Raw genomic sequence first — 24697 nt, forward strand, 5'->3', positions numbered from 1 at the left:
ATGAGACAAACAGCAGTAGGACGACAGAAATCAAAATAGTTTTCTCCATCCCATAGTTTCACTAATAGATGTAAAAAATATTTCGATAACAGAACAGTTTATGTTATGTTATGTTATGTTATGTTAATGGGCTGTTCTAGAGCACTTGACTCACCCGGGGGCATCTCAGCGCTACTAAGCTAGGAGACCAGAGAAAGAGCAGGGCGAAAGATAGCTAACAAATTAAAATAAAAATGCTTTGAGTTGTTTCCTAAAAGTCAGACAGGAGGAACATTTACGTAGGGGCTCTGGTAGTGAGTTCCAATATTTAGGAGCAACATAAGAAAAGGCTCTGCCCCCCGATCAGGTACGTCGGATACGGGGAATCTTTAACAAAGCCATAGCATTTGATCTCAGATTGTGGCAAGATGACTGCATACTGAGTTTCTCTTGTAAGTAACAGGGACCAGCACCATTAATGGCTTTAAAGGTAAGACAGCAGATCTTAAAGAGTGCTCTCTTTTTTACTGGAAGCCAATGGAGCTCTTTGAGCAATGGGAGGGATGGAGTTCCTGGGGGATGGTTTAGGACCATCCTGGCCGCTGTATTTTGACTAACTTGGAGTTTCGCTATCAGAGTTTCCCCCAACTCTGCCAGTAAGGCATTGCCGTAGTCCAGACGGCTCAACACCATTGCCTGGACTACTGTTCTACTGTGATTCACCGGCAGATATGGGATAATTCTGCGAAGGAGACGGAGGCTATAGTAACAGGAGCCAGTTATGTTCCTTACATTATCCTTCATGGTTAGTTTGTCGTGAATTTTTTTCCCCAGACTCCTCACTGTTATCATGATGGAGACCTTAGCAAGTGAATAACTGTCAACGTGGCAGAAAGATCCACAATGACCTCCACCATTTCCGTCTCTTTTTAATCTACGGGATAGCCTGCAAAGATTCAAACTATGGTGGCAACAACTGAAAATGGTAAACCTAATCCACTATTCATTTTATTATGTGCAAATGCCACATTGTAGTTTTTCTAATCCAAACATTTCTAAACAGCTACAAATAAAGCCTGGTGATGAGGAACAAAAGCACACAATAGGGACAGAATCAGAGCTGGCGTCCTCATATTGAGAGAATCCTCTCTATTCCAGCTGTAGTTTCCAGGAACCCCCTACGCATTTCAGAGTTGATTTTATTCGATTTGTCCACTGTGATAGCAAAGTCCATCTCCTCATATTGCATTACAGTCCATCCTGGCGCTTTTAATTTGACTTTTTGTTTAATAATAGGCCTGTGAGGCATCAGTTAAATCTAATTCGTATTCATCTTGTGGCCAGAGATAGTTGAGTACCTCTCAATTGCTCGATTGCAACATGGCAACAGTAAAGATTAATGGTTGAGCAGAGCAGATATATAGCAATGTCATCTACCTATGCAGAGGCCTTGAATTTTTTATACTCAAATGGACGCCCTTGATATGTGTATCACGTCTAATGAGTTGTATCACTTGCCTCCAAGAACAAAAAGGCAGAAGGCTTGATTTACTGTTATGTACAACTTTAAACAGAGCTAACATGTGAACAGGCTCTCCCTCCTATTTAAGCTATTCTCTGTTTCCAAGGATGTGTCTAAGGCTTCCCTAGAGTCTCTCCCAGGAGCGGTCAGTGCAGGTAAGAGTGATGGGGCAGGACTTGACAGACAATGATGAGGGAAAAGGTAAAATGTAATATTTATTTAATTTTCCCTCGTTGTCATCTGTTGAGTCCCTCCCCTCCCCGCACCCCTGCTCTAACCTTCATGGGTTGCTCATTGTCCCTCCAGTCTCCTGTATCACCACACACACTACAGAACATTCTTATATTGAAGGAAGCAATTAGGCCCCTCATGAAACCCTATTGATCTCCCCTAACTACCCAGCACAGTAATCTGTCTAATGGTTAACCTTTGGCAAATGCCTTACTGATGAATATAAGAGAACCTAGACAAATGTTTTATGCCTTGGAAGCGCCAACCAAAGCTTTGGGTCAAGGCCAGACTGGACCTTCTGCCACTCTAGCACTTCCGCAGTACGCTGCAGGCTAGGGGAGTCCTTTTGAAGCAGGATGGACCGCCATGAACCAACCATACATCACTGGCTCCATTGTCTTCGTGGTACAGTGTGGGCCTGTCTTAAGCATTTTTGCCAGGACTGATCTTGGTTTAGAGGTCGGTGTTGATACCACCTAGTCCCGAAAATAGAATTTTTTAATTCACAATACAATATTGCTTCATTTCTTCAAGTACATCTTTGCAGATCTAACCGTACCCGCCGATTTGCTCTGGTATGTCACAATTACACAGGCAAATGTATGTACCTTAATTTCTATGGCACATTTTCGGAGATTTTAATTTGCAATTTTTTTCTGTAGGAAATTGCTAATTTTGTAAAGTTTATGTTCGATTCCGAATATTGACAGTGTTGAGAGAACAGATTTGCTCTTTACAATGCACGTGAATTCGTTTTTTTGCATTTTGCTTGTTGCCTTGAATGTCATTGTCCTCGGATAAAGAAATTCTATTGATTGTTTGTATTTCGTTTTCAACTTGGCTGCTATCGCAAACTATAATTAATTCATCCTTGTTCTGGTGTATTTACTTTTCTAGGGCGACAGGAGTGAAGACACTCGTGTGAATGATGAACTCGTCGATAGTGATGCAAGGGTAAGACAGAAATTCAAGAGAGTCACTGCGCCCTTTTTTCCTCAGTCTCCATATCTTAAATATTTAAATCCATAAAAGACAAACGTTTAACTAATAACTCACAATAAGCAACCTACATCAAGGACTTTTAGACTGTAATATTGTGTAAATTCCGTTCTCATTGTATGTGTCACTCTACAACATTGTCCCTCACGCAGTGTCACTGTTTTAATTTCTCAACTGTTGATAGTGTCAGTTTGCACCAACATAAACCAAATAAGTGCAAACCACAGGACTGCAAATATTTCAAAACACGTTTTTGCATATGCTCTTTATCTTATGCCAGGAACACAGCGCAAACAAAAAAAAAACTTTGGAATTGGTTAAAGCTTCTGGATAACACACTCCTATAATAGTCGTGATCACTCAGGAGCTTAACACGAGTAATCTACGCATATAAGTTTACTCTTACACTTTTGAATAACTTTATTTCTTATGGCTATTCACCATTTACTAGTGAAAATGTACTCAAAAGTGTACACTCTCATATCCCCACCCCCTGAATTCAGGAGAAAAAGCCTACTTTAAAAATGTAAAGTTACTAGGTGTAACTTGTCACACTTAAGGTCTGGTTATGAGTCTGGCAGTCCCTGGACCGCCAGACTCACGGTGGTGCGGCGGTGGCTTTTGACTGCCCTATTACAACTAGGGTGGTTGGACCACCATTGGACTGCTGCAACCGCCAAGGATCACAAATCCCTGGCAGTGGTGCAGCGGTCTGAGGGCCCTAATATGCTTGGTGGTGCCCTGAGGCACCTCCAAGCATATTATGACTTTCCTCACTGCCAGCGGTCTCATGGAGGTTCTTCCTCCATGAAACTGCTGGCGTAGTGGAAAGGAAGGCCCTCTCTTGCTCCTGTGCATGGGAGTGTATGCATGGGGTACATGTTGTGCATCCCTGTATTTTTGTACCCCTAGTTCCTGCACGGGAAGGAATGCTCAACAAGGTGCATTATTTCCTGTGGAGGAACGTGCACTGGCGGTCCAGCGGCTGGGAAGTTTAAGGCTTGCTAGGAGCCTTTTAATTGCATGACTGCGGGACCGCTAAGCTGTCCTCCCAACTACAAAAATACTTTTAATCTGGCGGGTAGCGGTGAGTTTTGGCAGTGCAGGAGTGTGGCAGGGCCATTTCGCCTGCTCCTGCACCACCAAAACTCATAGTCAGGCACTTGGGCGGAGAAATCCACTACCAGAGCAGAAATCTTCCCATGGCAGAGTATAGGGAGCAGTTTAAACGTTTTCTAAATGTAAAACTAAATTAACCCGTTTACCGTGGCGATTATTTCGCCGCAGTGCGGGCGTTCCACTGAGTGGGCGGGGCTGCGTCGGCCGTTGGCCGTTCGCAGCACCAGCTAGGTAGTGCTTGCGACGGCCAACAGCCGATGGGAGCACGGAAGGGGTTAATAAAATATGTTAGTGTTAATATTAATATATTTTAAAAATAAAATATTTACTTTAAATGTAAAACAAATAAAAAATGCTACATTATTTACTTAATCTGACATGAAATATTTTATTTTTTAAATATTAATTGAAATGTAAATATTTTTTCTTAAGATTGAAATAAAGAAAACCCAACCAAACGTTTGACAATTGTTGCTTATTATATTGTAAACATTATTAAACAACAAAATTAACTCATTTAAAAAAAAGAAAGTTAATGTTTAATGGTTACTAAAAATCGAAGCGGTTACAGGTACGTTATAGTTAAGAAATAGAACTAAAAAAAACCCTTGGAAATTCACTAAAAAAGCAAAGGTTGCAGGGACGGTATAGTTAGGTTCAGATGTTACACACACAAAACCATAGAAATTCAGCAGTTATAGTTATCTCAAGTAACTATAACTCATGCCCTGAGGTAACTATAACTTGCTCCCTTACAATGCACAGTTTTCTTATCCATTCCAGAATTTTACAGAACATTTTGCAGGTTTCATGCCCAATAATCATTAATACATGTTGCCCCCAGATATGTGAATGAACCAAGCAAAAGCTGATGACTATTGTGCTGAGATAGGTCTGGTCTTTTGTATTGCAACGGGTGGTTTAATTTAACACCTTGTTAGTTAGAATTGATCTGCTTGCTGAAACGTATGGCTGTATAACTTATAGTTTCATCAGGATACAAACCATGGCATTTGTATATTTGCAGTAAAAGCTCTGTACATGCAACAATTCTGAAAGGCACTAGGAAGTTTGAATACTCTAGCGATATCATGGTGTCAGTTTGCAACATGTTCAGAAGGTAACCTAAGTAATTCAGAAAAAAATGTCAAACAATATAGGAGCACTTGTTAGTTGTTTCCAGAGGAGGCCTGTAAGAAATTGGGTTATTGAATGAGGAGTGGTGCAAACCCTACTCAAACAACAACCACAATCATTGTTAGGGTAAACCACAAAAGTCATTAAATTAACCTGTGCTTAACCCTCAGGTAGCTTGTCATAAAAGCAGTCAGACTTAAGCAGTTAGGATTAACTAAGAGTTAATTATTTGAGAAGGGGTGAACACCCTACTCAAGCAACAGCCACAATCTTTGTTAGTGTGAACCATAAAAGTCATTAGATTAACCTGTGCTCAACCCTTTGGTACCTTGGCACAAAAGGAATCAGGCTTAATTTAGAGGCCCTATGTTAAGTATGCATGCAGCCCTCAAACAGTAATACAGAGAAAACACAACACAAGAAAAAATCCCACACCAATTTAGAAAATTAGAGAGAATTTTAATAAGAAGAATTGCACAGAAACGGATTGAATCCAATTAGTAAAACTAGAGCTGTGAATTTTTAAATTTTTAGTTAAAAATAGTGCCTAAAAACGCCAACTGCCGATATCTGGTCGTGTAAGACCGGGGCAAGTAAAAAGTTAAAGCCGACAGCGATGGAGCATGGTTTGGACCCATAAGGTGGATTGGATCCAGTCTCTGCTTATCTTCGGACTTAGGAGAAATTTTGCGGAAATGTCCAGGATAAAGTAGAGTTCAGCGGGGCAAGGCAGGAGGCTCTGTCCAAGGAGGAGTTGTCATTACCAGGAAGCACTTCATGAGGTCTCAGTGAAGCATTGGATGATGGCAAGAAAAATCCACAAGTGGAAAAAGTCCGATTCCAATGAGGAGCCTGCTGCCATTGAGCCTGGTGAAGATTTTTACCTTGAGACTCGCACAACGTTTTGGAAGTTGAAAAACTCCATCTGGACAAAGCTGCAAGCTGTAGCTGAAGAGACTCCACAAGGCAGAATACCATCGGTCAGAGGTCCTGCTGAGCAAGATCTGCGGGTGTGGAGACCATAGCAGAAGCTGCCACAAGGTCAGGCCAATCAGTGATGCACCTTGGGCGAGGCAGATGGCAGGTAGGTCCCAGTCCTTTGTCGATTCTTCTGGTGTTTTGGTTTTTGATGAAAACTGCCTAACCTTTAGGGTTAGACAGGAGCAGCATCCCGAACACTCCTTCCAAGGGTCCAGGACTTGGGTGACACCAGTTGGGGGGGTTAGGCCTCATTCCATTAGAGCCCAAGGCCAGGGTTCAAGAGGTCTTGAGTTTGTTAATGTCCCTGTAGCTCACACAGGAGTCCAGAAAACTAGCTCTTGGAATCACTCTGGGTTTAAGAAGACGATCTTCTCTCCTTCAAACAGCAAGGCAGGCCTCAAGCAGCAGGGTAGTCCTCTGAACAACAATGCAGACCTCAAGGAGCAGGGCAGTCATCTGGTAGCAGCAGGGCAGTCCTCTGAAGTACAATGCAGGCCTCAAGCAGCAGGACAGTGCTCTGGAGTACAAGGCAGTTCTTCTGAAGTCTTCCGTAGGTCCAGAAGTGTACTGTAGAGGTTGCTTAGGAGGTCCAGTATGTATACCTGGTGCCAGCCATTGAAGTGGGCGTGACATACTGGCTATCCCCACATTTTGTTCTAGAAAGTTCTTCCCTTCCCCTGCCAAGGGACCAAGAAGTCTGGGGTGACAAAAGACTGGTGTTCTGTTACTTTGGTGTGTGTTGGAGGCAGCCCTTTGTAATTAACTGGGGCAGTGAACAGCTCTGCCCCACCCTTCCTGGCATGATGGCCCATCCTGCCATCACATGGTCCCCCTTTGTCTCACTGTCTGGGAGGAATACACAAAGGCCATCTGCTAAGCTATTCACAATAATGTTACGAAGGACACAGGCACCAAATGGTTAGGGCAAGAAAATGGCACCTTCCTGAAAGTATGTGGTAAACAACAGCAGTAGTGCACTCTGTTTTTTCTCTATACTCTAAGAAACACAATACTCAAATTAAACCAAATTGGTGTGCTCACCTTGAAGTGGTACTACCTAGCCACGGGTTCTGAAAGAAATTGCTAACTAAGACACACTGTCTTAGGCAAGGTCTGCACTGCCCTATTGCACTCCTTCGGGAGTGCGCATAACTTTTTACTCATTAATCCAATGTTAAAAATGTATGCAATGCTTAAAGGTAATCAACAGTAAGTAAAGATGTCAAACAATAAAGTGAACACTAAAGTAACGTCCTCTGACATCCAGTGCTGCTTGATGCTTCTTTTTATTCAAAGATGCAATGCAGAACAAGCCATAATTTTCATTGTGGGGGGTTCCAATCATTCCCAATGCATTTCGGGTGTTAATGTACACCCTTCTTCAGGGGTAAAATCTATAAAAAACATACCATACATCAATGATGGATGTGTACAATATTTGCTGTTGCCTCATGTAATTAGGGGAGTGTAGATTTTTGTGCATTTATATGTTATGTACATCAAACACAACAAAAACCAAATGAGAAGAAGATAATGAAGCGTAACAAGACCTTGATGTGGTCAATCAGATTGGCAAAAAGACAGGATTCACACTGCGTTTGTGTCAGGGAAGAAATGAAAGCGACCTAATGTACCTGGAAGAAAAGCTGTAATGGACACCTTGACTTCTGATGATGTATGCTTCACTACTTTATTAAGACTTCTAGAGCTGTCCCTATTGGTCTTCCATGCTAAAAAAGCACCACTTGGTTAGTCATATTTGAACTGTTGCATCTTAATGAAAAGATGCTAAGATACACAGGATACATCTTCAGGTACTAAACTAAGGTAGTATAGCAAGGGTGAGTGCCTAGGAGGTATCATTTAAGAGAAGGGTTTGTAAACAGCTTTAACTCCCAAAGATATACCACTATTCTGATGAGCAAAATCTTCACCGTCACTTGATCGAGTAGATAGAGATGCTCATACAAATATATTGAGGATTGTAGTAAAGACTTCCCAGATTTACAAAAGATTTAAGCGTTCTCAAAATAGAGGACCTGCAAATGGTAGTCCCAATGCAGGGAAACAGAATGTACAGGGAAACAGCACTTTAAGCAGAAGAGGATAGTACCTGATAAGAAGCAAAATGTCTCATAAAAAGTGAGTGCTTTTGATTAATGAAGAATGGATAGTTACAACACTGAACAGCACAACCAAAATCACAATAACATGCAAGTCTCCCCAACCCCTTTCGAACACAAGTGTGACTCCTATCCATATGGAGATGAAGACACCTAATGGGCGCCTGAAGGAACCTGATATAATTAGTCATAAAAAAATTCTAACTGAGAGAGATGTAAAACTGTGCATATAGAGAATTTTTTTGACTCTTTTACCCAATTCCTATGATATCATATTAGCAAAATACAATAATCTTGCCTCGTTCATTTTCTGATCAATGCCTCCATCATGGAGAATACCTTCTTGGGGCCTTTTGCCTGTTGTGTCCCAAGCTTTGTTGGATTCATGCCTCATGTTGCTGCCTCTGTACTGCCAATAAGGATCACATTAGGCCTATGAAGGCTATCTTATGCAAGAAACACTGCATGCCTTCATTGAATGCAGTATGGCAACAATGACAGCTTTAAGCTTCATGTCTGAGATAGAGGAGAATACTCACGGAATGCATCATGATCATCTTGAAAACTAGAATACAAACAATACAACAAGAAGGGTCACACTATGGTAGGTCCCACGTAATGGTTAGAATTCTGATCGCTATTACAGGCAATGTTAACTCAATTTCAAAATTTTCCTCCTTCACCTTTTTCTCATTCGATCACATACATTTCTCATTTTTGTCTCACTATATGTTGACAGTTTCACTCTTGCCTGATTCTATACCTCTCTCTCTTACTTTTATCTCTGTTTCCGTTTTAACACCTTCAAACTAATGTTTCTAATACATGTCTCAACATCCTCTTCTGAATGCTTCTCTTTAACCTGCTTCTTGGGTTTATTCTTTCTTTTTCTCTTCCCCCTTACCCTCTCATGGTCATTTGTCTACTTTGTCTCAAAACTCATTCCTCAACTCCTTCTATACTTTTCCCAATTCATACATTTCCATTCTTTGTTTACATTTGTACTGCAATTTCTTTTTCTATTTCACTCTGCTTTCTTTTATTTAATTACCCTTTCTTTCTTTCCCTCTTGTCCGTGATGTAGTCATTATTCTATTGTTCCATCTTTCTTTCTCAGTCTTTCTTTCTTCCTGCCTTTTCTTCTTTAATTCTTTATTCTTTTACTTTTTTCTTACTTTCTTTCATTCCTCCTGTCTTTCGTCCCTCATTCCTTGTTACTCTTTTCATTGCTAATTATTTTTTCTTTCTATAGTGATCTATTTTTCATTGTATGACCTTACTATTTGGCAGATGTATCAATCTTGCTACAAACAGAGGAGTTTTTTTTAAAGAGACTGATGGCAGTTCCACAAACCGGCTGCAACTTTAACTGCCATAACGAGCTGGGTGTACCTTATATTAATGATAACGTTCATATAGCACCAATTCTATTGTGGCATTCAATATTGGGGAACGGAATCTCTAAATGTGACCCAAGATATTTTGAAAGGCTGTTTAAACCTTGATGAAGTAGGAAAGACTGCGTGGCTGTTAAGAGCACCCTTCAGTCTATTGGCCACTAAAACTTATACGGGAATCCCTCTACCTGGCTCAGTGTCTCGAGGGCTAAACTGAAGGGATTATTATTAGCTAAATTGGGAAGTGACAGGTGGGAGCTCAATCGTAACAAGGTGACAGTTAGACTACATCCGTTAGCACCCAGATTAGCAACTGACACTTCTTTTTATTTAACCTTTGTCACAAATCGCCAACATAGATTTTTTTTATTTTAGATAGAGTCCGGCTAAATTATATTCCACTTATATTAGGATATCCCTCGACTATGTACTCTGTCAATGCCCTTCCTGCTTGTACACGCAATGGTCAATCCCACAAGTCTGACCTACATTTTTTATTCTTCTGTAAACTGTATTCTGAGGAAAGGACAATATTTATTCTACTGCTTTTGCATAGGCTGAAGTTTACACAGCCCTTCATTTTTTACAGATGTTACCCGAACATTTTACATGCTATTCCTTAACCTCATTTTTATGGTGTGCTATAAATTAGAGGAGGCGACATCCTTAGTAGGGATTGCAGGAAAGTTTAAGAGCCAGGGGGCAACAATGTATATATCTAAAATGGAATATATTCAGATATAATCTGTTACAATGTCTACATTTTTTTAAGCACATATTTTATGAATTGTAAATATTCATGGATTGTTTTAGTGAGGAATTTTATCTTTTTATACTGTGTATCTGGCTATATGTTATGCTTTTTATGCTATTTATGTCATAGCAAAGAAAAGGTTGTTTTGATATTGACCCTCCTTTTCTATCTTTTATATTATTCTATTTCTCTTCTTTTTGTTGTCTCTTTCTCATTTGCCTTTCTTTCTCCCTTTTTTCCTTCCTAATCTCTTTTCTTTCTTCTCTCATTTGTCTCTCTCTTTCTTTCCTTCTCTCATTCATTCTTTTCCATATGTCTATTTTTTGCATTTGTTTATATTTTTATTTTTTCTCCTTTTCTTTCTTGTTCACTTTCTATCCTCTCTTTCCTTTGTCTGTTTCTTTCTTTAATTGTCCTTATTTTTCTCTCTCTCACTTTGTTTGCCTCTCTCTCCCTCTGCCTCCCCTCTCCTCCCCCATTTTCATAATTTCTGTCTACATCACTGCACTCATTTCCTTTAACAGCTCCTGGCATCCACCCCTTAACTCTCTCCAGCCTTTTTGTTAGTTTTATTTATGTATACTTACAGACAGAAGAAGGCTTATAAAGCATTTTAGTGCGGGTGGCCCAACCTGCTACACAATCTGAAGCAGAGGACACACAGTTATGAAAACAGTTCGGAGAGTTTCACCTGGCTGACCTTCTACTTTAGAATCTAGCTTTGCCATAGCTGCAGTGTAATATTTCACTGGTCTTGTCACATATCTTGAGCCATATGAATGGTTCAATAAATTAAATACATGCTTTTCACATCTGTTGTGATCTCAAGGACATATGTATGAGTCCTATCAATGATCCCTTAAGCCTTCTATCATTCAAAGGATTGTAAAAATTAGCATCATTACTCTGGGCGACAGTATGCTGTATGAAGTAACATATGGAAAGGCAAGTTACCATGACTATAAAACACAGACAAAAACAGTAAGTGATTAGCTACCTGTGTATGAAGCAAGGGCTATCTATCCTTTATAAGCCCTTTTTAGTTCAGATACATACTATTGTGAATACTAACCTTGAATAAACATGAGTGGGGAATTGCACTTTGTTTTTTTGCTTAGTGATGCAACTACTGATCTGTGGATAAATTACCTATTGTTTCTTAATCTTAACCTTACTATTCACATGGGCAATGTATGTTCTTTTGAGCAGTGCAGTAAACCTTTTTTCGAAAACCAATCTTCATTTAAGGTTTGTTGTCTTTATGTTATCAAATAGGCTTTGTATGATGCCGGAGAAAGGAAGAAAGGAACAGATATTAATGCTTTCATCAACATCCTAACTACAAGAAGCCCTCTGCACCTTCGTAAGAGTATGTATCATTCATACATTTCTTATACAACCCAAAATCAGTAAACACCAGTTTGAACGTGTGCACAACCTCAAAGAATATTTAGTGAGTTTCCCTATATCGATAAGATTAACTACTTGAATGTTACAGAACCAGCACAACTATTTTATTTCCCATAACCGTTGATAGTGGAAATATGCATTTTAAGGCTTTAGACTAAGGGATCAGTTCACAAAGGTATACTTACAAGTAAGTACATTTACACAAATAGGTTTACTCTTACACTAGTGAGTAACTTATACTACTTTGGGCTATTCACAATTAACAAGTGTAAAAGTATTCAAAAGTCTAGAATTACATGCCTCCATCCCCTTGAATCAGGGGGTCTAGCCAACAGTATAAGAATAAAGTTACTACAGCTGAAAAAAAGCAGTTGTAAGTCCAGCCCAACACATGGCCAATTACTGATGCTGCAACATCCTCCCATAGAAAAAAATCCCAGGAGAAATAAAGCTAAATTACATTACATTATTTAAAATAGGTATAAACATATGAATACATTGAATTTAATGTAAAAATATAAAAAAATACCATTTCTAAAATTGTATTTGAATATATTTTAATTAAAAAAAGAATTTACAAATTATTGTGAATTAACTTTATTAATTATAATTAAATTATTTGAAATTAGATTACTTTAATTAATTCTATACATCACTTTGAAAATTAACAACATAATCAAATATATTTGTTTATGGTGTTTGAATATTTTATTAAATTGCAAAAAAAGTTTTAATTTAATTTAAAATATTCAAATTAATGACATTTTAAAATAGACTATTGATGCTGCAACATTTTATTTATTTTATTCTGCATTTATAGTAAAAAATTTACATTTAAATAAAGAATAATACACTTTATCAAAAAAGCATTTTAGAAATTTTCTTCATCTTTAATAAATGTTTTGCCATTCCCTATACTTTACCATAAGGATATCTCCTCCACCACCAGGGACATTTACTACTGTTTTGGGTCCTTTCTGGCTGTTCTAACTTTAGAAGTCCAGTGTGTCAATAGGAATGGTCCTACCCTTTTGTTGGTGAATGCTTTTTTCTGCCTAAACCCATAAAAAACCCTCCCTTAAACCTTCTTTACTCTTCCTTAATCCCTTCACTTTAGAAGTTAGTATTCCCGTTTTCTAGCACACCTCCTTGTCCATCCCACATTTAGGGGGTCATTAGGATCGCGGACGGACTTGAGTCCGTCCGCGACCCCAGAGTATGAGGGAACGTCCGCATGGGCAGCGGCGTTACCTCTGTGCTGATTAGGATGTGACCGCCAGGGTGGCGGTCACATCCTATATCTTTAACATTGCGGCGGGTGCAGCTTCAAGCTGCCCCCACCGCAATGTTAAAAATGCATACAATGCATTTGTATGCAGAAAGCGGCAGGCACCGCGCGGTGCCTGCCGATTTCTGTATACAAATGCAGGGGGGTACCATAGGTACCCCCCATGTGCCCCCCCCATCCCCCCTTCACCTAGGGAGCCGGCAATGGGCCCCCGCAGTGAAGATACACATGCTTTTCCTCGGCAGAAAACCCCCCGCGGAAAAGCATCTTTGGAAGCCCATCCTAATATGGTGGATGGTGTCTGAGAGACACCGCCACCATATTAGAGCTTTTCCGCCGCGGTTGTGAGCCAACCGTGGCGGGAAAGCTGCGGACGGAAACTAGGACCCACCAGCCATCCTAATGTGACGGTGGGTCTTTGGTGGGTCCGCTGCGGTTTTTCCGCATCCTCTGGGCCGGCGGTGGCTTCCGCCGGCCCAGAGGATGCGGAAATTCCGCAATCATAATCGGCCCCTTACTACCAAAATGTGTACTTATGTGTGCTGAGACACCGCAAAATGCTGTTTGTGAATAGGTCCCACTGTGATTTGCAAACAAATGAATGACGGAATGCTGAATAAATCATACATTCACCCCCAGCCAAGAGATCTGGGTTAAATCCATTGTTCTTTTGCTCACCATGCCACCCCAGTTTAGACCCATCCAAATGCAAATCAGTCTTGACCCTGTGCCTCATGGGAACAGTCCAGACCGAACTGCCAAGCCAGATCCTCCCTGGACCGGAAACATGCATCCTGGCACTGGTTTCTGGCTATTACTTCATCAGCCAGGCTAGCTTGAATCCAGTGGTACAGTGAGCAAGGAACCCACGTCTGGGCATACCCAACCCACATAGGGTGAAAAGTGTTATGCAAACAAATGATGGACGGAATACTGAATAAATCATACCTTCACCCCCAGTCAAGATATTTGGGTTAAATGCATCGTTCTTTTGCTCACCATGCCAGCCCAGTTTAGACCCAGCCAGTCGGGCTGGACTGTTCCCATTGAGCGCAGGGTCAAGACTGATTTGCATATGGCTGGGTCCAAACTGGAATGGCATGGTCAGCAAAAAAAATGATTTACGCCCAGATCTCTGTACTGGGGTGAATGTATGACATTGTTCTCAATTCTGTCCATCAACTGTTCTTTTTGCATTTGTCACCCCGAGTGAGACGGGTATGCGTACATGTGAGTCCTGTGCTCTCCATACCACTGGGGTCAAGCTATCCTCGATGATGAGGGTTGAAAGCCCGAAACTGGTCCTACGATGATTGTTTCCAGTTCAGGGAAGACTTGGTCTGGCAGTTCTGGCTAGACTTTTCCCAAAGGGCACAGGGTCAAGACTGATTTGCATATGGCTGGGTTCAAACTGGAATGGCATGTTGAGCAAAAAAACAATGGATTAAGGCCAGATCTCTGTGCTGTACTGTATATGGTTTATAGCTAAATTGTGTTCTCATTGTTTTGCTTGCTTATTACATTACTGTGAGTAAAACATTCAATGCAGTGATATACATCATGAGTTGAATATTTATCAGTCTTAAGTTTACAATATATATTAGGAAGAAAATTCTGTTTGTAAATCTACTTTAATCATCATTTGCATGTATATTGGTCATGCAACACATGGAAAACCCTTTCTGAAATATCTGGCTTCTTAAATCTGCAAGGCTACAAGAGGTTGTTTAATACAACTTTTTTAGACCGACACTGCAGGTCAATGTTAGCATTTTTATGAGAATTAACCTAGAGTATTCCACCACCTCTGTGAGTGTGGGAGAGGGAACAAGGGATGGAGATGGATGTGAAACATTACTGAGATCTGACCAAGGAAGGTGAGGAATCAAGCAGCTTTAAATAATTTGTCTTGATGAATTTAATGCTCAGACCAAGGTGAAGATTGGTATCCATTAAAACGTCGTCTTCTCCAAATCTGGAAGAATATTTGCTCTATAGTAAAAAATAGCCAATTGTGATTGCTAGAAGGTAAGATAATTGTGATTTAATTTCTTGTAGTTAAAAAGCAAAAACAACTTGTCAAAAACTAGAAGGTGCGTTGTCATTGATTGTAGTTACTACCTGTGCATGGCTTGCGGGTTTGGGGGGGTGGGCACGGGGGTCGCAAGAGAGGCTGCGGGAGGGGCTGTTACAGGGGTGTCCTGCGGGGGGGGGGATGGGGAATAAAAAAAAAAAACCTTTCAACTTACCTTGGGGCCGGGTCCTGCATCTTCTCTGCTTCTACTCGCCTGCCTCTGACAGGAACAGGAAGCAGGCAGCCAGGCGCCCTCCTCTAAGTCAATCACATCGCTGCAACACAGCGTTGTGATTAGTCTGAGCGCCGTATCATCCAAGGGCTGGAGGGGTGGGCATGTTCTTCATGTCAGCTAAATTTCACCCTGCATGGAGAACAGGGACGTGCGCATGACTCTTTTGGGTGGCCCGAGAGGGCCGACCAAACAGTCATTGCGCACTTAGGAGTGGGCAAACCACTCCTCCCCTGCTCCCAGAGCAGAGTGGCCCTGCCCACCAGCCCACAACTCAGATGGACACAAACCATAAAATGATAATAACTAAGTTATTATCATTTTATGTTTCTAAAGTTGCCACTGCTGTGAAGCAGTGGGGTGATGCTCCTCCATCATTGTGGAGGAGCCACCACTGCTTAACACTGACATACTAGGGCTATCCTCAGTAGTATGCTACCCTTGGCTTATGGGTAAATTAACAAGTTTATTCCAATGTTGAAAAACATGCAGATGTTAGGCATTCAGTGTTCAGACTATACCACAGTGTCAGAGGCAGTTAGAATGTTAATACTCAATAGCCTTGGGCTAAATTTCATTGCAGTTGCACCTCTGGTGTATGCATGCTAGACAAGATTTAATAGACTGATCGCCCAAGTTTATTAGCCTTTCACAAGTGAGAGGCACGTGAAGAAGTGAATGAAGGGGTGCAACATTGTTATCAGGGATCTCACAGCTCCAAAAGGGAAACTCTCATTCGAGTATCAGGATCAAAGAGCAGACATATTGTCTTTATATGATGCCATAAAGGAATGCCATCCTAGTATGTAGGGTCTGATTTTATACATGCTGGACATCGGGGAGGGCCAGTATTGCAGATCATAGGATGGGTCCTGACACACAGTTATGTAGAGTGTAACAGGGAAATTATGACATTCACCATGATTAGGAAAAGAACAAGAGCTCGACGTGCACTCACTGCAACCAAAAGCAAGACCCATGTGAGGGGGGTTATTGGGCGGTCTCAGCAGCACAAGTTATGGTGTAGTTTGATTTGTAGATTGCACAAGCTGGTGGCAAAGCTGGGATGTTTAGAAAAGGGAATGAAGGGGACTCACTGAAGGTTTTTAAGAAGGGGTGTGATTTACGCACAGATGTTATGTAGTGTACAAGTTATGGGAAGTGGGGTATAATGTAAGAAGATTGTGGTAGGTTGATACAGGGTTATGGCTTTAACCATGTGGACTGATTTAATGGCACACACTTGAAATAAAGTATCGGTAAATTATAGTTGAACATGCCACATCATATGTCATGGATAGTCACAAGCTAATGTGAGTCACTCTTCCTCGTGTGATGAGTGCTCACATTTATAATTAAAGGTAACCACTAGCAAACATCTATTTTGTGAGGCATAATAAATGTGAGAGCATTTTGTAGCACTCTTCCACAAAGATGAAGACCCCTGAAATGGGATCATAGGGTTTCTGCTGTCTTTTCAGGTACATCACTATTTATGTTCTCACTTTGATTTTGTTACACCTCTTCTCCAGGTATTTTGCAGTCTTCAAAATAGGCTCATCAACTATTAGCTATTATCCTGCATCAACTATTGACTATGATCTCGCAATATGAGAGTACATTTTATTTTTACACTTTTTCATGTATCTCCTAACTATAGATTCATGTAGGTGGTGTATGAAGGGCCAACACAGTCTTCCAGTCATCTTATAGTGCTTCCATGAAAAGGTCCACTAACAACACGGGCTGCATTCTTTTGTGCATGCTCTATTTGTGACATTATGTGAAAGAGTGATTTTCCCAGAGCTCTCTACAAAGGAAAAGCAACATTTTTAAAAGTGACTTCGAATCTGGTGTCCATTCCCAGAATGGGATAAAACAACCTTCTATAATTTTAGGGAAGTGCTTTGAACTGCCAGATACCCATCTTCATTTGCAAGAATTTAGGGCCCGATTACGAGTTTGGTGGTCCATTGGACCTCCGAACCAGTGGTGGCAATCCCTGCACCACCAGACTGGTAGTTTGCCTGCCATATTACAAATACAGTGGTAGGACCACCACAACTGTTGGAGATCATGAATCCAGTGGCAGTGGTGCGGTGTTCAGAGGCCCAAATATGTGACAATTCTAGTCACACACAAAAAGAGTTGCAAATTCTGTACCTCCCTGGAAATGAGCAACAAGGTCTGGTGCGCTTTAATATGGGGCGCACAAGACAATTCCGGCCACACACACACATATGCAAGTTAAGCAGTGCTGCATGAGGTAAAATGAGGAACTACTAGGGGTATGCCCTCACCTCAGAGAGTCGTAACCTGTGAATCAGACACCACACACAATTAGCATGCAGTCAGTGTGTCGCACGAGAGAGATGTGGTACAATAGACAAAAGGGCCATGCGGGGTCCCACAACCAGTGAACCCGCTCACCACCACCATGACGCTTGTGCATGTTGAGGCCTCATGATGCATGGGCCAAACTACTTAGGTGCTCACAGTACTTTTGGGGCTCCGCACAAGGCAATCCGAGCACCAGGCACACTACTTAGATCCATGCTCACGCTGTGCTACCAGTTTGGGTGTAAGAGGGTACCGCTCTCCAGGAGTCACAAGTAGATAGTGTGGGTTCCTCGGTGGAGGTCTTTGATGTCCATGAGACCTCCACAAGAGACCACAGGGAAAGCCAACAAGCCTTGCAGAGCCCACTTCAGGGTGTCATACAGCAGCAGATAGCCTAGGCCAGTCACTATTCAGGAAGGTGCTCGGTGCCTTTAGATGGCAGTAATCCTTCTTGTGCAGAACAGATTCCTCTTGTAGTGTGCACCACGAATTTCCAGGATGTCCGGTCCCACATTCCCACAAGTGTATCTCTACCCTGCTGAAATATGGCACCAGTAGTTATACTGTAGTGTGCCTTTGACGTTGGGAGTAATTCCTTTGAACCACTGATGTCTCCCTAAATTTCAGGCCTGTCTGCCAGTAGACCATGGACTGCAGATCTGAGTCAAAACCTCACCCTCCAATCTATCCAGGCAGGCCCTCAAATGGAAGAGGACTGTTGTTCAAGTTACATGCCCAATGTTTATAGCTGCCTCTGGGGAAAGCACAGATGTGTTCCCCCAGCCTCCAGTGTGGACTGGAGGCAAACTAAAAGGCACACAAACAGTTTTAGAGAAATGCTCACTTTCTAGAAGTGGCATTTATAAGCTATAAGTGGTGAATCCCTCTTTACCACAGGAGAGAGTTTGTCAGTGTGAATCCAATGATAGGAAACATTATGTGGCTGCTCCACTGTAAGCCACTATTGAAGCTTGAAGTAATTTCAACAATTCCCCCATGTTAACCTATGAGAAGAGCAAACATCATAGGTAGTGACAACACACATGGTCTTCTTCACTACCTGGGCAGGGAACACACATGTGTATCTGCCTTGCCTTCCACCTACTACTTGCTTCGTCCCTTAAGACTTACCCTAGGGGTGTCCTAGTGTTATTGAAAGGTCCCCTCTGGATTGCCCATTGGTTTAGAAAGACCAACCTGAGTATAAGTGCAATTGTGCATACACAGGCTTGCAATATCTGACTTGAGATATGTTTCAAAAACATCATACGTGCGAGTGTGCACACAGAAGCCTGCAATGGCAGGCCAGAGACATGTTTAAAAACAGCAGGTGAACACTTCTCCCTAACGTGTGCCTTTTACAGAGGGGAAGTGCCTAGAGCCCTAAGGCCACTAAAAGAAAATCAGCAAAACCCATAAGAAAAAAGTAAAAGGTTTAGGGAAACACTACCTAAAGTGTGACAGGTCTAACTGCTACAGAACAATATACTGACCAAACATTTCTTATCAGATTGTTTTGGTTAATTCTGTGAAATTTTCCTTCTTTGGACAGTCCACTTTACCATCATGAGTACTCCAATTCTGTCACTCTCTTCTGCTTCAAAACCATCTGCAAAAACTCTCCATTATGCAAAAAGTAGCAGTCTTAATCCTCTGTCTATAAATCTTTATATTTGTTGCCCCCAGGTTGCCTCAGCTGACTGTTGCCTTGTTTTCAGCTTAATAGACACATGATCTTATATGGTCATAACAAACTTTGACACATGTCTACAATAACATACTAGAATTATTATGGAGGAACCATGTAAACTTAATACCTTTACAATTCCCCTCATCTTAACTGTCTTCTTTCCTGTTTCTAACTTCTTTTAGAGCCCACCCCACTTCACTCTCCTTTGCTGTCCAGGCTCTCTGCATATCTTCCTTCTAAATGAATTCTTAAGCTGCTGATCAAAAGAAATACACTCTGGATAAAATTATGACTAACTAATTAATATAGTTATGTGTGTTTCAGTTTTTTGAGTACTGATGAGGGTGGCACCCTGTACATGCTGTGCAGCCAACAGCAGCCATTACACATCTATTATTGATATGATAATCCATATTTTATGGCTTAATCATGGCTATTGTTTTATTTTATTAGTGATATTTCGTAATACATGCAATATATACATCAATTCTTTAAAAGAGGGGGACACCTCGTAGGGAGTAAGTTGATTTCTGTGTTTTGAGTATCAAAGATTTTCCTACTTCATTTCCGCTTGTGGCAACATAGCTGCTCATAAGACTCATGAACCCTTACCTTGTGTTCCTTCTACTTCAGTTTTCAATATCTTAATAGTTGTGTGTGTAGCCTTGTTTTTCCTGGGAAACCTCTCAGAAGTGCTGAGCCATGCAGCCACACAGTGTATGCAATGAACATGGTGTGGACTGTTTCCCACTGCCCATTCTTTTAATAGCATGCTCTTGTTGTTCATGGAGTTGGCATTTGTGATTCCAGCCCTAACTGATCACGAGCTGGAAAGTCACTCAATTTTATTATCTTATGGAGACTGGATACAATATGCGGTTCCTATGTAGCTCTGGAGTAAGTCAATGTAGAAACAAAATTACTAGATGAAACATATGTTTAAGTGTCTGTAGTCTAATACTAGACTATATGAATGATCAAGCTTCATTACGGTAAACAAGAGATTATTCATTGATGAGGTGCAACTTTCTATTACAAATTGACATTCAAGTTGTTGGAGTATTTCCCCAACTTTTTTTAGCTTCCTGCTTAATTGGATATTGTCTTTGAGGTTGTGGGTTTGTCCCCAACAATACTTCATGGTAAGGCTAACTGTTATCCCACCCCACTTGGTTGCGGTAGAATGCAGGAGATAGTGCTAACGCCCACTCCTTGGTGTATGAATGTTTGAGTGATTCTGGAACGAGGTCAGAGACAGGAAGTAAAATGACTGTTTCTCCATTTGGGCACTCCATTACGAAATCAGATGGCCAATCCTTTCAGCCAAAAAGAATATCTCAACCTTGCGTTAAGTCCTCCCAAAATAGAGCATTGATGTTTCTAGGTATGGCCCCCTCCAATTGGAGTTGTATTATGTATAGTCGATGTGGGACACTTACACCAGTAACATGTTATTCCACTGTGATATATTCACTCAGCGCTACTCCCACCAGACAATCCATCAGGTTCTGGCAAACTATCATTAATTCTGCTGTGCTGTGCTGTCCAGCATTAAGACTGCCCATTAACCGTTCTGAAGCAGAGTCTTCAAAATCCAGGGTATGCCTGACCTTAACTCTGGCTACCTCTTCCGTTTGAATTGAGGCTTGGAAGGTTTTGTTTTTTCTTCCTGTTTAAATATGTAGTCAGATGAGCATTGTGAGTGCTTCTTCGGTTCACTTGCTCCTCCGATCGACATTCTGACTGTGCACCTCACTCCGAATGTTTATCTGATGCATCCTGAAAGGAACAAGATGAATGTATATCAGTATCCTGATACCTGTCATGCGGCCTAATATTAACACGGTTTTGCAGGGTATAGCGTTTTTCAGTGGTTTCCTGTTCCGGTTCCTGTTGAGGAGACCCACCCTGTAGTTTTGTCTTTGTTTTTCTTATTGTTCGATGTTTTCTTTGCAGAATAGTTGAGTGATTACTGAGAGTTATCCTTTACAGAATTACTCTTTTATTGAGGTTTACCAGGTCTGGCTCCCAAATTAACTCTACCCAGCATAGCAAGGGTTTCTTAAAAAAAATAATCATGAAAGCTGTGAATCCCAAAGTACAGCACCGACCTTGAGGCGCATGGCGTTGGGCCCGGAGACACATGACCCCAAAGAACAGTACATTGACAAACGATGAAAGCAAAGATGGTGCATGGCGTCGGGGAGATGATGCTTTGTTGGCCCCAGGCGGCGTAACTTCAAGGGAGGTGAGGTGTTGGTTCCTTACGGTTGTCGGGGAGGTGACATCACGGTGGCATTGCGGCGTCGGTTAATTACAATGATGCAGGGTCGATGGATTCGGGACGTCACCCACGCAAGGTGTCGGCTCCGCAATGAAGAAGCACCGGTTTCGGTGAGGTCGGGGCTGCATGCGAGTCGGGGCGGTGCATTGTGAGCGTCATGTGCGATGCCCTTGGCTCCGGTGCGGTAGTGCCTTCAGGGACGGTCTCAGAGCCAGTATGGTGCGGCGTCAGGGCTGAATTGCAAATCGGAGCAGTACATCGTGCACTTCACGAGCGAGGCCCTTCGGTTTTGTTGCAGGTCACGGCGTCACTCATTAGTGTTGGTGTAGCAATTTCCCTCTGTTGCAGCTGAAACAGCAGTTCAAGGTGCAGGAGGACAGAGGAAATTATGTCTTTGTGTTTCTGAGACTTCAGAACAGGAGGCAGGCTCTATACCAAGGCCTGGGAGATCTCTTTCAAGCAGGATACACAGCAAAGTATTGGTCCTCTCCTTGGCAGAAACAGCCACTGCAGGCCAACCCCACACAGCATAGGGCAGTACTTCTGCTTCAGTTTTCCATGCATTTCTCCTTGGCAGAGGTTCCTCTTGAGTCCAGAAGTACTCTAACATTCTGGGGTCTGGGCCCCAATATTTATACCACATTTTCCTTTGTTTTCATGTGGCAGAGAGACTCTTAGTTCAGTCCAAACCAGTTCTGTCCTCTCTGGCATAGCTTCCTGGCAGGAGGTGGAGACAGCATTTTCAAAGGCAGAACTGGCCTATTTTATTTTTATGTTTATTTTGTTCATTTATTAGGCACGCAAATCACCCCCGAGGGATTCAGGAGCAGGGAAATCTCCTCCCACTACTCTAAATACAACCCAGGTCTATTCAGCACAGCCCTGACTCATTCAGGAAAGGCAGGACACACCTCAACCCCCCCAAAGTGGCTGCCTGAGAGAATGCACAACCCCAGCCCCTGTCATTCCAAAGCCAGACCGTCATTGCACAAACCAGCAGAAGCACACAGGATAGCGAAGCAAGAAAATCCAACTTCCTAAAAAATGGTCTTTTCTCACGCACAAAATAAAAATCATCATGCATTTTTATATTCTGAATTCAGGCATATTAAACTCCATCTATCTATCTTGTCCCAATGGAACATTATAATTATAAGAAGTTATAAATATACCCCCATTCTATCCTATGGGACAGATAGACTTTCCATAGTGAAAAAATGAAATTCACAGTTTTTCACTACCAGGAGATGTAACACACCACAGGTCCTACCTTTCACATACACGGCACCCTTACCCCAAGGGTACCTTGCACCTGAGAGAAAAGGAATGATTAGGTCCTAGTAAGTGGGTGCACTTGCTAGGTCGACATGGCAGTAAAAACTGCACACAGACACTGCAGTGGTAGGTCTGAGAACACTTTAAAAGGCTGCTTATGTGGGTGACACAATCAGTGCTGCAGGCCCACTAGCAGCATTTGATTTATAGGCCCTGGGCACACATAGTGTACTGTATTAGTGGGCTTAGTAGTAAGTCAAATAAGCCAACCATGGAAACACTAACACATAAATACAATTTACACAGAGAGCATATGCACTTTAGCACTGTTTGGCAGTGGTAAAGTGCCCAGAGCCATAAAACCAACAAAAACAGGTCAGAAACAGGAGGCCAAAAAGCAAAAAGTCTGGGTATAAAGCCCACTGAAAAAGTTAGGTCTAACATGATGTCTCACAGCCATTACATTCTGGTAACCTACTCAGCTGAGGAGGATTGTCCCTACCACCATGGACATCTCCGGTTAGGAAGTAAGTAGGTGTCTCTGAGAAAGCCAAATAGAACTACTCAGGTGATCCATTAAATAAAAAATAATTCTACCAACGTTGGCAACGCCATGTTGTGTAGTCCCTCACTTCCAAGTAGGAACTGCATGTTTGTTGGGCAACATAAACGTAGGGATGGTGCCAGACTGATTCCGCCCTAAAGACCAGCTAGCCCAAAGTGCCACCATTACCCCCCCTAAACCTAGATGGGTGGCAAATGGTTTTGACAATCATAGAACATGACCACCCTGAGCTCTCCCATGGATCTTGGTAACAGATCTATAACCTTTTTCGCTCAGTCACTCATGCTCTCTTTCTCTTGAGAAGTATAGGGGGGTATTTTCATTTTTTTTTAACCAAAGTGATTCTTGTAGGAAATATGTGAAATATGTGCTGCAATGATAAATAGACAGTGAACAGAATGAAAAGTTCCACCATCTTGTCAAACAATGTATATATGCAGGTTTATTGAACAATCCCTAGATAGCGTTCTCCTACCCTTAGTATCTAGGGTGTGTGTGTTCTGCCAAGAACCCCTACTGAAGATCAAACCCCGTCACCTGAAGAGAAAGGTTGTAGGTCCCCATTGTGGTCATGAATTGGACATCCCTAGTCGAGGGATCAGTAAGCAGCTGGGAAGAGAAGTCAGTGTGTGGTTTCCTTGCAAATGACAGCAAGCCTTCCTTTGCCTCAAGCTGAAAATGCTTGTTTATTTATATTGGAAAGCCTTGGGCCGAGGTCCTAGCTATGCCACCAGTTTTTATGTTCTATAGATAGCTGAATGGATGAAAACAAATAATCCCATTTGCACAATGTATCTACAGACCTTCAACACGATATTTAAGGTCTCATTATAGTGTTTTGCTAAGTTGATTTTGTAAGCAAGCATAATTTCAAGGAAACTAATCTGCACTGTCATGTACGTAAATATGTATCAAAAGTCATTTTGTGGGAGTGACAGATATTTAGTAAAAACCTGTGTGCATGTAAAATAACAGTGGTTCTTTCTAGGCCCAACCGGTACACATTACAGGGTCACACTTGAAGGGTGTGCCACTGTGCATGGCAGTGGCAATTACAAATTCCTATGTGTGCTGCTGGGTCCAGTGACTGGTGTTATGTGCATCAATCATTGTTTCGCTTGGTGTGGTTTGTCGGGATACACACTACTTGCACGTCGTGTCATTCACCCAGCATGGCACCACTTCATAGAATGCTGATGCCTCCCCCCTCTTCTTTCTCCTGGTGTTCCCTGCCAGTTGGGTCCTCTCGCAGTCTCATCTCGTGGCACTGATCACAGAAGCACAGGTTATCACACCA

The 24697-nt window shown here is 41.8% G+C and overlaps 1 protein-coding gene across 1 annotated transcript in view; it reads left to right on the forward strand.

The window, feature by feature from the left end:
- The window catches only part of LOC147727226 (annexin A1-like), a 158847-nt gene that overhangs the window by 87095 nt on the left and 47055 nt on the right, over nt 1–24697 (forward strand). The window contains exons 8-9 of the mRNA XM_086961275.1: nt 2630–2686; nt 11518–11611. Of these exons, the coding sequence (XP_086817401.1) occupies nt 2630–2686; nt 11518–11611 (151 nt within the window). The remainder of the gene's footprint in view (nt 1–2629; nt 2687–11517; nt 11612–24697) is intronic.

Source organism: Lissotriton vulgaris, chromosome 3_1 (assembly GCF_964263255.1).
Source record: "Lissotriton vulgaris chromosome 3_1, aLisVul1.2, whole genome shotgun sequence".
Classification (NCBI taxonomy): domain Eukaryota; kingdom Metazoa; phylum Chordata; class Amphibia; order Caudata; family Salamandridae; genus Lissotriton; species Lissotriton vulgaris.